This window comes from Poeciliopsis prolifica, unplaced genomic scaffold, assembly GCF_027474105.1.
Source record: "Poeciliopsis prolifica strain line A6 unplaced genomic scaffold, Auburn_PproV2 SCAFFOLD024, whole genome shotgun sequence".
Taxonomy (NCBI): domain Eukaryota; kingdom Metazoa; phylum Chordata; class Actinopteri; order Cyprinodontiformes; family Poeciliidae; genus Poeciliopsis; species Poeciliopsis prolifica.
In genome coordinates, this window is record NW_026562399.1 from 4236432 (window position 1) to 4248618 (window position 12187).

Here is a 12187-nt window from a genome sequence, read left to right on the forward strand (position 1 = left end):
CCGCCGCTCCGGTGTAACCGTCCGAGTAGCACTAAGGGGCTGTTATTTTGAGCCACACTGCTTCTCAATCTATGATAGTAATTTCAGGGATGCACAAACTGTTCCTGGAAGACGAGAAATTAAACCAAATACAGGCACGAAACCCTCCGGAGTGTTTGCGCTGGCGTTTTCCACTTCTGTGGCCCTGCAGTCACAAACCTCGGCGCGTTTTAATGGGGTTTCATGTGATAAACTAACAGAGGCCGGAATCGAACCCACGACCTTCTTGCTGTACCAACTGCACCACTGTGCAGCCCTCATTTTGTTCTCAGGCGACAAAACAGAAATTATTTTTAGATAAAGTCGGTCATATTTTATCAAAAACATATTTTATGTAGGACGTATTTAGAAAATCATATTTTGTTTAGCAGTGGAGGCAAAAGTGTGTCTTTGAATGGCCACAGACCAGGCGGTCTGGACACAACCAGATTGTTACCTGGCTCCTTTTTAGTCTCTTCTGACTAAACCACAAAGTTCGAGCAGTGGCACATTTACGTTTGTGATGGTAGGGAAGAGACATTTTTCACTCCCAAACAACCAGTTAGCATGAGATGCTAATCTTTGCTTATGTTTCACGTCTTCTACCATCATGTAGCAGTTTATGCTAGTAGCTATTTTATTTCCTGTCTTACCTGGCTAGCATCTGCAAATAAATGCACACAGGTTGATGGTTAGATTCTCTACATTTCTTCCACAGAGTTGCTAATGACGGCGGATGTTGCGATATCTTCCGCTTTTCACTTTATTTTTCTACGACCGGGTTTGTCCTGCTGTACAGCTTCATCCTCCCTCCTAGCCACAGGGCTAATTGTTCCTGCTCATGCACTCTTTGCAGATTCAATTATACGCCACTCTGGACTTTGAGGAAGAAATAAAAAAATAATAAAAAAAGGCCTGGAAAGAGAGGAACGTCAGATGAAAAGTGCATGAGAGTGAATAATGAAAGGGAGGGAAAAAAAGCCCGAAACGGAGCTGGAGAAGGTCGCAGATAAGAGAGGGGAAAGTTGAGAGCAAAAGTGAGTGGATGGGAGCGAAGGAGTGAGAGTGGCCCCTGGAGTCGTATATTTATGTAAGGAGAAATCAGCTCACTGGAGTGCACTCTGTAATGGCACCCCCTCTGTATAATGATTGACGCTGACCTCCCAAATAAGAGGATTAGTTTGTGCCTGAGCTGGCCAGAAATAATGGACCTCACCTCAGCTTAGCCGTGGTTTGACACAGCAGAAAATATGTTGGGAAACAAGAAGAGCTGGACGGCAGGAGGCTTCGCTCAGCCGCACTCATCTGCATCGCCACTGTGTCAAATTGGACATGCATTCCTGTCTATCTGCCGGGTAAACACACAAAAAAAAAAAAAAAAATCACGGTAGCCCACACTGAAATGTGCTGCAGTCATTTATTTATTCCCCTCTTTAACAAGCAGTGCAATAACGTATTGTTTCTGTTATTTACAGGAAAATGAGCTCTTGTTATTGTGGCTTTCGGTCAGGCAGTGACAGGGCAGGTCCTCTGTACGCAGGAATATTGCGGCTAATGTCTGACTGGGGGGCACGCTCTCCTTCCTGCTCGCTCCAGCAGCAGGATTAAAGCATCCATCTTGCTCTCCCACGTCCCATAATAGCATTAGGAAAAGGGTGGATGGGCCTCAGCGTTTCGCTCAGGAATATCTGATACGGGGGACTGGCTGATTCAATTAGGTAAAAAGCAAGCTAGCAGGGATGGAGTGGTGATGGAGCGCAGTGGACGCAGGAGAGCCTCGAGTCCAGCTTTTAAATCTGGAAAACCTCCTCCCTGCACAGAAAACCTCACCTCCAGTCGTTAGCAGAGGAGCGTAAAGAGTTAGCATGGAGCAAAACAAACAAACAAACAAACAAACAAAAAACACTTTACTGGGATTTTCACTCAGAAAAAACGTTCCTAGACTTAAATTTCAAAATTCTGAAAAATTCTAAGGATTCTGAGATTAAAATCAAGATCCTGGGGAAAAAAATGGAACTACCAAAATTCTGACTTAAACTTTAAAATAGTGATAAAAATAAAACTGAATTCAGGGATTAAAAGCAGAATACGTCTTCTGACTTTAACTAAAGCACTTTGATCATGCTGATTAGAATCAACTTCCATCAGTAACACCTCATGCTCTGAAGAGTGTTGCTGTCGCTGTGCTATGAATGCGGTCTATTTACTAATCAGAATAAGTTAGGATTTTTGAGTTTCTCCCAGGCTGGTGACCAGCCACGACTAGACAGGATTTCAAACATCTGATCTGGCATTTTTATTCATAAATACCAACCTTTTGACTTAAAGTTGCTCTCTAAACCTCTAAATGACACCAGAACACTGGTAAAATATGAAGTTAGGAAATATAAGAAGCAACTTGAAAAAGTTTCAGACCAGCTTTGAAAGCAGGAGGTGGTTTGGAATGAAACACACAACTTTCAGGTTGAAAGTCGACTACTTTTAGATCAGACCGGCATGGAGGTGCTGGATGAAAGTAGAAGAAGCTTGAAATCGATGCAGTGTTTCACACAAATCCAATAAAGTTGGACCCTTGCATCTGTATTTTTGGAGTTCAGAATAAAACCTGTAGATGTGAGTCAGCATCACATGTGACAGCAAAATGACCCAGACAAAGGCAGGAAGTTGACCAATGAGAAGCCGGCGCGCTCATCAGAGCTGTAAAAACAACAAGGTCCTTTTAAATTGGCAAAATGTTTTAGTTGAATTGTCCACGCTTCTTTCAAAAGACTATTTGTCATTGATGTCCTTCTAGAGTTCTTCCCATTTTGCAGCTCAAACACATTCACCCTCTGACAAACATAAACGGAAAAAAACGAAAGAGTAGCTTTTGTTTATTGGGACAAACAAAACTAACTGGTTCTGATTTTCTCATTTTTGATCATCTGAAGTTAAAAAAAAAAAGGTTCCACTGAAAATAGATTTTGTGAACTCAGTTGGAGTGCCTACCGTAACTTTGAGCGGCTTATATAATGAAACAAAACCACTGAGGATATATCAAAGTGCAGATTTGACGGAACCCCGTTCAGCTCAAGCAGAAATCACGTATTTTTGAAGGATTTTATCTTTTCATGAGCAGTTTTCAGTCGAAGCGGCTCATTCAAGGCCAAGGTTAGCTCAATTCTGTTTTTCTTTTCGCCAGCAGATTCCATAAAATCGTCTCCACTCAGAGCATCTGTCCTTCATAGACAGATTTCCACCCTCCTCCAGTTTTCAACTCTGAAATACTTCAGCTTCGAACTGGAAGAAGGAAAATAAAATAAAAAAAAATAAAAAAAAGGCAGCAGATCCGGAGCGCTTTGAGACTTGGTTTTAAATAACTCACTCGGTAACAATGGCTCAGAAACAATGGGAAGCTGCAGTTCTTCAGCTCTGCTCATATTATTGCAAATGACTCTTTTAACGGCTAACCTGATGCTTTATCATTTTCCTTTTTATGGCAGCTAGATGGAAATCTAGACAATAGCCGCACTCATAAACTGAGGATTATCCTCATTTAAGCGCCGCTTTTGTCCTACATTTTCAATACTAGTGCACACAATCTGCCAGATGGTACTGTAAACACTCACTCCAGAATGGTAAATTTCTCTGCTAAAAAGGGGCTCTCCATGCATAAAGCTAGGCTTTTAAAGCCCAGGCCTCTCCTCTCCTCTTTTATCTGTCATGAAAATGTGAGCCTATCTGTTCAAACGATGTGACGCACAAGGCGGTTTACGGTTTGGGGAGCTGGAGGACATTACCCAGGGCTTCTCTTTACCCGGCTCCCTGTGGACACAGCCTTTGGTGGTGGAGAAACTGAGGTTTCTCGCTCTTATCAGCAGGACAGCACCCAGCGCTCTAATCACCAGGTCCCAGAGACAGCCGGAGGTAAAGGGGAAGGCGATGGATGAGCGACATCCAAAGAGAGGCAGAGAGAGAAAGGAAGCAAGGCGAGGGGAAGAGGGGGAAAAAAGCTGTTTATGCCTCTAAGGTTGCACCAAATGACAGCTGCCATCCAGTTCATTGCATAACTGAGGAGAAATCATTTTAGTGCAAGGAGACGAGTGCAGAGTTTTCGTCCCGCAGCAGGTTTCTGGTGACGCAACGTGGAGACTTGGCAGTGGCTTTAAGTCTCCGGGAGCAGGTGCCAAAACGAGTGCAAGACTAAAAAGTAGCAGAGATGGATCTGCTGCGGTTCTCAATTCAAAACACTTTACTGATTCCAAAGGGAAACAAAGGATGCCTTTCCACCATATATGTTCAGTCCGCTTTAATCCAACTCCAGTCCGTTCGCCTGGGAAACCTGGTTCTTTTTATGGAGGCGTGAATACTGACCGAACTCTGGTCCACCAACGAACCTCGGTCCGGGTTCGGTTGAAGTGAACTCTGGTTCAGTTCGAATGCACATGAGATCGCTAAGTGGACTGGAGACCAAAACCAGGAAGTGGACTGCAGCGCAGAGCACTCTGGGAGAATACAACCAAAACAAATGGTCTTTAGCCAACGACAAAAGAGAAATCCTCCAACTGCTGAAATCTGACACCACTCCGTTTTTGTTTCTATTTTGTGAAGAAGAAAGTTGCTCTCAGTGTCTTCAACGCTCTCTGTGTCGTTTCCTTCAGTGGTTCTTGGTGGCGATGAGAGGAAGACAATAACTGGATGAACGGTGAATTCAGATGCATTCAGGTTTTTCTTTGACAGTTTTAGAAACTATTCTTTCTTTCCACGTCACGATCATTTAGTACTTTTTCAAAAAAAAAACGTTCCAAAGAGGGAGACAGAAAATGGTTTGTACTCGGGATGTAAACAATTCATTGACTCATGATCATATATTATTAGTTTATTCTATTAAAAGTAGATCTAATTCATTAACCAGTAGAGTTACCTTAAAACTTATTTTAGTGTTGTAGTTCGGTGGCCAACCAGCAGAGGGAGCAGCTGGTCATCTGTGACCATAGAAACAAAGATGGCGGACCCTGCCAGAATAGGAAAGAGTAATGGTCCAATAGTCCTGTTTGGGACGCTAAAACACACTTTATGCAGTTCTGTCATGAAATATAAAAACTCCACAAAGTCACTAAGTTTCATCTTAACTCATTCAGCCAAGCTGCATTAAATTGATCAACTTCACATTAACTCGCAAATCAATTTCTTTCATCCCTGTTTTCTGCCTTTCCTTCTGCTGTATTTTGATCATAACTCGCCAAAGAAATGTTGAGACGTCCCAAAATAGTTTTCATGTTGTGTTAAGAGGCCTTTACCCTTTAGTCTTTTACGACTAAAACTCCAACCTCTGTCAGCAACTTTTAACGCTGCACAGCTGCAGGTGAACCTGATGGATCTCTAGATCGCAGGAACGTACGGCTCGCTCCTCATGTGTCAGGCTGAGCCTCCTGCATTTCACAGAGACAAAATAATAATAGAGACATGTGCAGGAGAGGCAAACCGTAATTACTTAAACCCCTGCTGGCGGCATTCCTGTCTCCTGATCCTGTGTTAGCTACATAATAAGAAAACGCTGTAGGCCGTAAATAACAGTTTAATATTTTATCACAATGCTTTGAAGCCAGAGGGGATCCAGGTACGGTTGTAACCTTCGAGCTCACAGCGACGCAGCAAACAGTGCAACGATTTCCACACTCGATGTGCCGCGGCTTTAAAAGAAAGGCAGTAGGGTCGCTGCGATTGATAATTAGTTTTTAATGTGTCACACTCATCATGTCCAATTTCATGCCCTTTGGGCAGCTGATCACAGATTTAATCAACATGTTATTGCTTGCTGTACTTAAACCGACTGCAGGGAGTGAGACGGGGACGGTGTGTTGGAGATGGAGGAGCAGCAGAGAAAGGTTGTCAGCATGTGCATCCATCCCGACAACGTCCCTCTTTGATGGACACTGACTGTGCGTTCCAGGCCATTAACCAAGAGCGACGATTGAAGATGACGCGTTTGGGAGTGTGGCGTGTTGAAGGAAGTCTTTGTTATTGTGCTTCCAGTGAAGGAGAGAGTCGCCAGGCCTTACATAATGGATGCAGATGGCAGGAGGTCTGGTTTGTTTAGCAAGGCCACTTGGAAGAACCAGTTTCTTTTAAAAATCAGCTGATTCATTAGCAGTAGGTTTAATCTGCTCATTTTCTACTGTTATTACATTTTAGGATAAAAAAAAAACCCAGCCCCATTGTGTTGGTGTAACATTTTATCATTAATGGAACTAATGTTTATGATTAGTTCATTTAACTTTGAATAGTACCACTGAGTACTATTCAAGTAAAGTTTATTATTATGTACAATAATAACTTCATGATTGGATCAGTAGCTAAACTCCTTTTTGGACTTTAACAGGTTTGCAGTTAAGTCAAAGTTAGCCTGTTGATTAGCCAGGTTAGCTGCTGTGGGAGTGAGCCTTTGTAGTTGTGCATTGGACCAATGTGATAGGCTGATTGTTGTAGCTTGCTGTAGCCGGTTTCTGTAAGTGTAAAATCACTCAGCAGAAAGTAGCATGTGCTGTTTGACAGATTGCTAATTATCCATGATGCAGCAGGGCATTTACAGCACCAACACACATGCTAAACGTGATAGCCACTTGTTAGCTGTTGTAAATCGATTTTGTTCAAACAGTGTTGTCACCTTTAATGTCATAGATTCCTCAAAAACTATAACCATCTCACCCTACACAGCTCACAGTTTAAACGTTTAAATTGTAGCTGAGTCATGATGAAAAGCTTTGCTTGTTTAGAAACCATGACTTTTTAAACCTTTAGACTGGAATCTCTCCTGAGGCCTCAGACAAACGTGGTTCTATCTCTAACGATGGGAAACAGCCCTTCTGGTCTGTCCTCACCCTTGTTTTGGTTGTGATTACGTCAATCTCTATAACCGCTAACTACATCTAGATGAAGCGGCAGATAGAGAAGTGGAAGTGTTTATCTTAAACTATTTGCCTTCATGGCTGTGAGTCAAATGTGTAGAGAGACATTGGGTGTCGTGGAGGCCTTCATTAAATGCAGCTCAGGCCCTGGTGAAGCCCTGGTTAATGTCCCTATCATCTCTGGAGTGGGCCAGCGCCTGGCTCTGTGTCCAAATGATTCATGTTTAATGCATCTCTGCAGTCCTTGTCATTTAACCTCACCTCTGGAGGTTGCGGGTCGGGGTGGGTTAGCGAAAAGCTCCCACAAGGCCCGCGAGGGGCAGAGCGGCCATGCAGTTATTCTTCACCTGCTCTCCATTTGCTTAACATGGGGACGGCTGCTCCGTGTTTGGCCTGTTGCTGCTCAATCTCCCCACAGCAAACCCTCCGCATCACACCGCGTGAACCTGAACTCCAGGGTGGTCCGGGTTGAATCGGTGGCTCTCTCTGAAGCACTTTGTTACTCCGCTCTCTGTGTACTCTGCTTGAATGCTTAAGCAGGAGACTACTGATGCGTTGCAGAGAGACTTAGCAGTTTACTCTTCTGGTGAGTGCTGGAGCTTTGGTAAAAGCTTTTCTGGTGAAACTGAAGGCTGTCAAACTCAATCAAGATTTTGTCGAGCAGAATAAGCGCCGCGTTAGAGCCGGGAAGTCGAGGGATTTCACCAGACTGAATTCAGGATGCATGGATTGAAATTTCTACAACTTATCAAACACAAAGCGGGTAGAGGATTAATTATCTAAAGGCATAAATAGGTAAATAAGTTTGCAGATTAACATGTCATAGAGAAGGATGTGACTTGGGGACATATTTGTCCTCAAACAGACAAAATAACAAAACACAGTTTTCAAACGATTACAGTGGACCCACACCTAATCATGGATCAATAATTATGAATTTTTCCTCCAAATTATTTGTGTAAAACTTTCCAATTCTCAGATTTTTCTTGGACCATGTGTAAAATAATCTAAAGAGAATGCAGCTTGGGAAGCTGAAAAGCCTAACGCACCATGCTACTTCACGTTATAAGCTGTGAAGCAGCCAATCCAAGAACGCCATTTATTTTCCTTAGCTCTGATTGGCTGTAACCCCAAGAGTGAAAAATAAAGAAGACTGTAGACTTTAGCTTGTCTGGTCGTGCCAAGATGGTGTGTATTTACTCATATTGAGGTCAGAGTTTCCCTCAATGTGTCATGACTTCTACTCCAGCTGTAACAGGATGCACAACTTGCAATGTGTTCTGGTAAATGTGAGTCGGGTCTTTGCGTTCTGTTGAGACAGCAGCAGTTCTGGCCTCGGAACTCTCCAAAGAGACCATTATTGCCATCTTTCTTATTGTCGATTAGTGACCTCTGACCTTTTCTGAGGCAGTGAGTCCTGCAGAGCTTTAGATGTGCTGGACCTCCAGCACATTTGATGAGATCTTGGAGCAGGTCTAGTGGGTCGCCCTCTCCTGGAAGGTTCTCCATGGTTCCACGTGTGAATAAAGTTCTAAGTGGGTTTTTGGAGTCCAAAAGCCTAAGAGATGGTTCCTGTAACTCTTTCCACACTAATGGATGATAGAAACTGTTTCTAAACTGTTATTGAATGTGTATAAATTATAACACAATGTTTTGAGAGATTGAGTCAAGGTCAGATCAGGGTTGTATGAAGGTCAGATCAGGGTTGTATGAAGGTCAGATCAGGGTTGGATCAAGGTTAAATCAGGGTTGGATCAAGGTTAAATCAGGGTTGGATCAAGGTTAAATCAGGGTTGGATCAAGGTTAAATCAGGGTTAGATCAAGATCAGATCAGGGTTGGATTGGGGTTACATTGGATCAATGTAGGCATTAATCATTATCTGAGTGTCAGCAGTGAAACTCTTTTTCAAGCTAAGGTAACTAATGGTTGTAATTATTTTTCCACATATGCTCATGCTGGTCTCTAATAATTCATCTAATGAATTCATCATTTGAAAACTGTGCTTTGTATTTGCTCAGTTTATCTACATTAAAATCTATTTGATTATCTGAAACACTTCTAAGGGGCTTGATAGTTTTTCACGTCCCTGTCTAATAATTTATCCTCATTATTTCATTGAATTTTCTTGTTTCTTTCTCATCCTTCAGTTTTCTTCAAAGGCAGCCTTCCTCTCCCTCCTCCTCCTCTCCATCACTCCTACTCAGTCTCTGAATCCCTTTCTTGCTTCGGATAATGGTAATTAGAATATCACCATGATTGAAATTTGGCAAAACTTGAAGAGGAAATAGGTTTTCTAATCAAAAGCTGCCTCTTAGCTGGAATCCTGATGCTTCCTTGGCTGAAGACTGTTCCTCTATGATGAGGGCCTAAATGGCTGCCAGACTGTACCAAAGGCCAGCTCTCTCTCTCCCTCTCTCTTGCTCGCCCATGTTGGACCGACGCCTCGGCTCATGGGGATTTCGCCGATGCTTTTCTGCTTCTGTCATTTATGAATTCTCAGGTTTTAGATTTTCTGCTGTCACATATCTTATTTTGTTGCTTTTAAATGAAGATTTTAATACTTTACATCATAAAAATATGTCCATTGTCTCTGCATTTAAAGGAATTTGAAGAATTATTTTTTTCCATTATTTTATTATGCTTTACTGAGGTTTTTTTAGGTCTATATGTAAATCTGATTTAATGTGATCTAAACAAAAATGCAAGTCATTTTAAAATGATGTGGTCGAACTGGCTGAAGGTGGATGATGTCACGATTTTAAATAAATACTGAGCATGAAAGAAGACTTTACATTTTTAAATTTTATTGGGAAACAAACAATATTTGGTTGTTTTTGTGTTTATTCCCTACATTTAATGAGAATATTTACATAAAAAAAACATAAAGCGGGTCATCTGATTAAAACCACCAAGGAAAGCCGCCCAGAAGCTGAGAAGCGATCCTGTTTTGTGGGGGTGGGTGGGGGTGGGTGGGGGTCTGTGTGTTGCAGATTTCTTCGGCTCGGAGCAAAGACTTCCTGGAGTTGTTGCCTAGCAGCAGAACATTTAAACTTTTGAGTGGGACTTGATGGACATGCGCAGTTTCAGTTTAATGGAGCGGTATTCATGTTTAAGCCCCCAAACTATGTATGAAAGCTATTAGCTAAAATGATGACTGGAATGGCAACTTAATTGAGCCTCATCTGGCTGTAAAAGGTTTGTTTCCTGGTAAGATCCCACAGGAGCTTTAGCTGGTTGCTCTGTTTCCCCCTGCGATTAGCGACTTCTCAGAATGATGCTGAATGTAGATGTGTGTCTTTCGAAGCTGAAACGTTATTTTTGTTTCCAGCAACTCCCTGATATTTTAATGTTTCTTCTCTAAGAGGTGAATTGACCCATTTCCTGTTTCTCGTGTTCTTTCCCAGCATGCTCCGCTGTGTTAGTGTGAGTCAACCTTAAGCAGGCGTTTCGGTGCTAATCTCCCTTTCTGTTTTGTGTTTCTCGCCCCTCCCCAACCTGTTTCCACCTGCCTGACCCTTCCACCTCAGGAGCTGCACAGGAACCAGGTAAGCCCTTCCTGCATGTTCTCCTCTCCTCCTGGTCACAGCTTCCTACATTCCAGCTGTCCTCCTTCACTTGTTTAACTCAGGCTTCCTGTCGCCTTCTGGTCTGGGAAACCAAAAGTGTCAAAAACCAAGAAAATCCAATCAAAACATAACAAATAGAAATAATTGCTAAATTTTAATCCTTAAAGCTTTGATATTGAAGCTGTTTGCTCTTTTAACTTCAGCCGTATTGAGATGTGATCACAGTTTTCATCTGATAAAACAAGAGGTCTGTCATCTATGCCGCTCAATTGAAGGCAGAAAATTTGAGTTTGAGTTTAAAAGTTTTTTTTTAACTAAAAAATTGATTTGAAACTGAAAATAAAAATCAATTTTCTGATTCAGGTTCTTTTCAGTTCCAAAACATCACAGATTTTCTGTTTTTAAGTGATTTCTTTTTTAAATATTATGCCCCGCTGATATGAGCTGCTTATATTGACACACATCACAAATTTGTGCCAAAATGATCTTGACAAAGTCTCCACATCGGGATATCTTCAGTCAGACACTTTACAGACCAAGTCGGATGTTAATAACTATGATAGGTATAGTTGATAACTATAACTATGTTCTCATTTAAACATTTTTTACAACTTTATTCTAGTGGTATTATGCCTTTTTCCTCGTAAATTTAAACAAAACTAATTTTAGTCTGCCCCTAATACTTGTAAATGTGTAATGTATCTATTTTATCTACATAAATGAATCTGAAGTCTGACACAAAATTTCTTAAAAGAAGATCAAACTGTTGCGATGGTCCAGTCAAAGTCTAGACACCTCAACCCAATTGAAATGCTGTGGTGGAACCTTCCCAGAGCTGTTTGCTTGTAGAATATTGGATAAAAGCACAGCAACAAATTTGCAAAATTAAATAAATTGTGTTGTATGAAATTTACATTATTTTAGTTCTCTTTAGCGACGTGAAAGAAACCAAACTGTTTATGGAAGAATGCACACAGTCCAAGAACGCCATTTCAGCTTTAATTAAAGCCACTATGGATAGAAACTGGACAATAAATAAGAGCGCTAAAGACATTTTTGTAACAAATTCACAAACCAGGCCTGCAGCTGCTCTCCACCGTGCGTCCACCAATCAGAAGCCTCACAGCAGCCCGTCTCTGGCCCTTCTGTCCTCAACATGGGAACCAAATCCGTGCCCAGTTTCTGTCCCCACAACCGGTGAACTCCTTTCATGTTTCTGTGGCGTTTTTAAAAGAAACTTCTAATTTGGAGGCTTTAATAAGCCGTCTCGTCGACGTTCAGGTTGATCTCGGATCTCTGGTTCTGCTGACTGAACCGCCGGCGGAGCCAAATGAGCGCGGCGGCAGCCAAATCTGACTCGCTTACCCTTTTGAACTCTTCGCCAACGGCTGCAGTTCTTCAGAGGGAGTAGAGAAAGTAAGGATGGCGCTGCCAGCAGACTGCCTGCAAGGTTTGAACCACCCGCTTCAAACGCGTTGATGAGTTTTGGACTTTAGATTAATTAGCAAAGCCGTTTTTCGTAGAGTCAGGAAGTCATTAATGTTTATGGTTAATCCTGAGATATTTAGTCCCTAAAGTCACTTTAACATGTTTTTTGTAGTTAATTAGGAGTCAATTAGAGAAATCAATTGATGCCCCAGATGGTTTATTTTGGCTTAGAGGAATGCTGAAACCTTTAGGTGATGATGTTAGTTCATAATAGCGTTCATTAAAA

The 12187-nt window shown here is 41.9% G+C and overlaps 1 protein-coding gene across 5 annotated transcripts in view; it reads left to right on the forward strand.

Annotated features, from left to right (window-relative positions):
• cadm1a (cell adhesion molecule 1a) overlaps positions 1 to 12187 on the forward strand; it is a 357748-nt gene that overhangs the window by 239395 nt on the left and 106166 nt on the right. For 4 of the 5 annotated variants that reach the window (XM_055046951.1, XM_055046952.1, XM_055046954.1 and 1 more), the window contains exon 2: positions 10435 to 10452. The exons of the other annotated variant lie outside the window; for it this stretch is intronic. In XM_055046951.1, coding sequence (XP_054902926.1) covers positions 10435 to 10452 — 18 coding nt within the window. The remainder of the gene's footprint in view (positions 1 to 10434; positions 10453 to 12187) is intronic. 5 annotated transcript variants of the gene reach the window in all.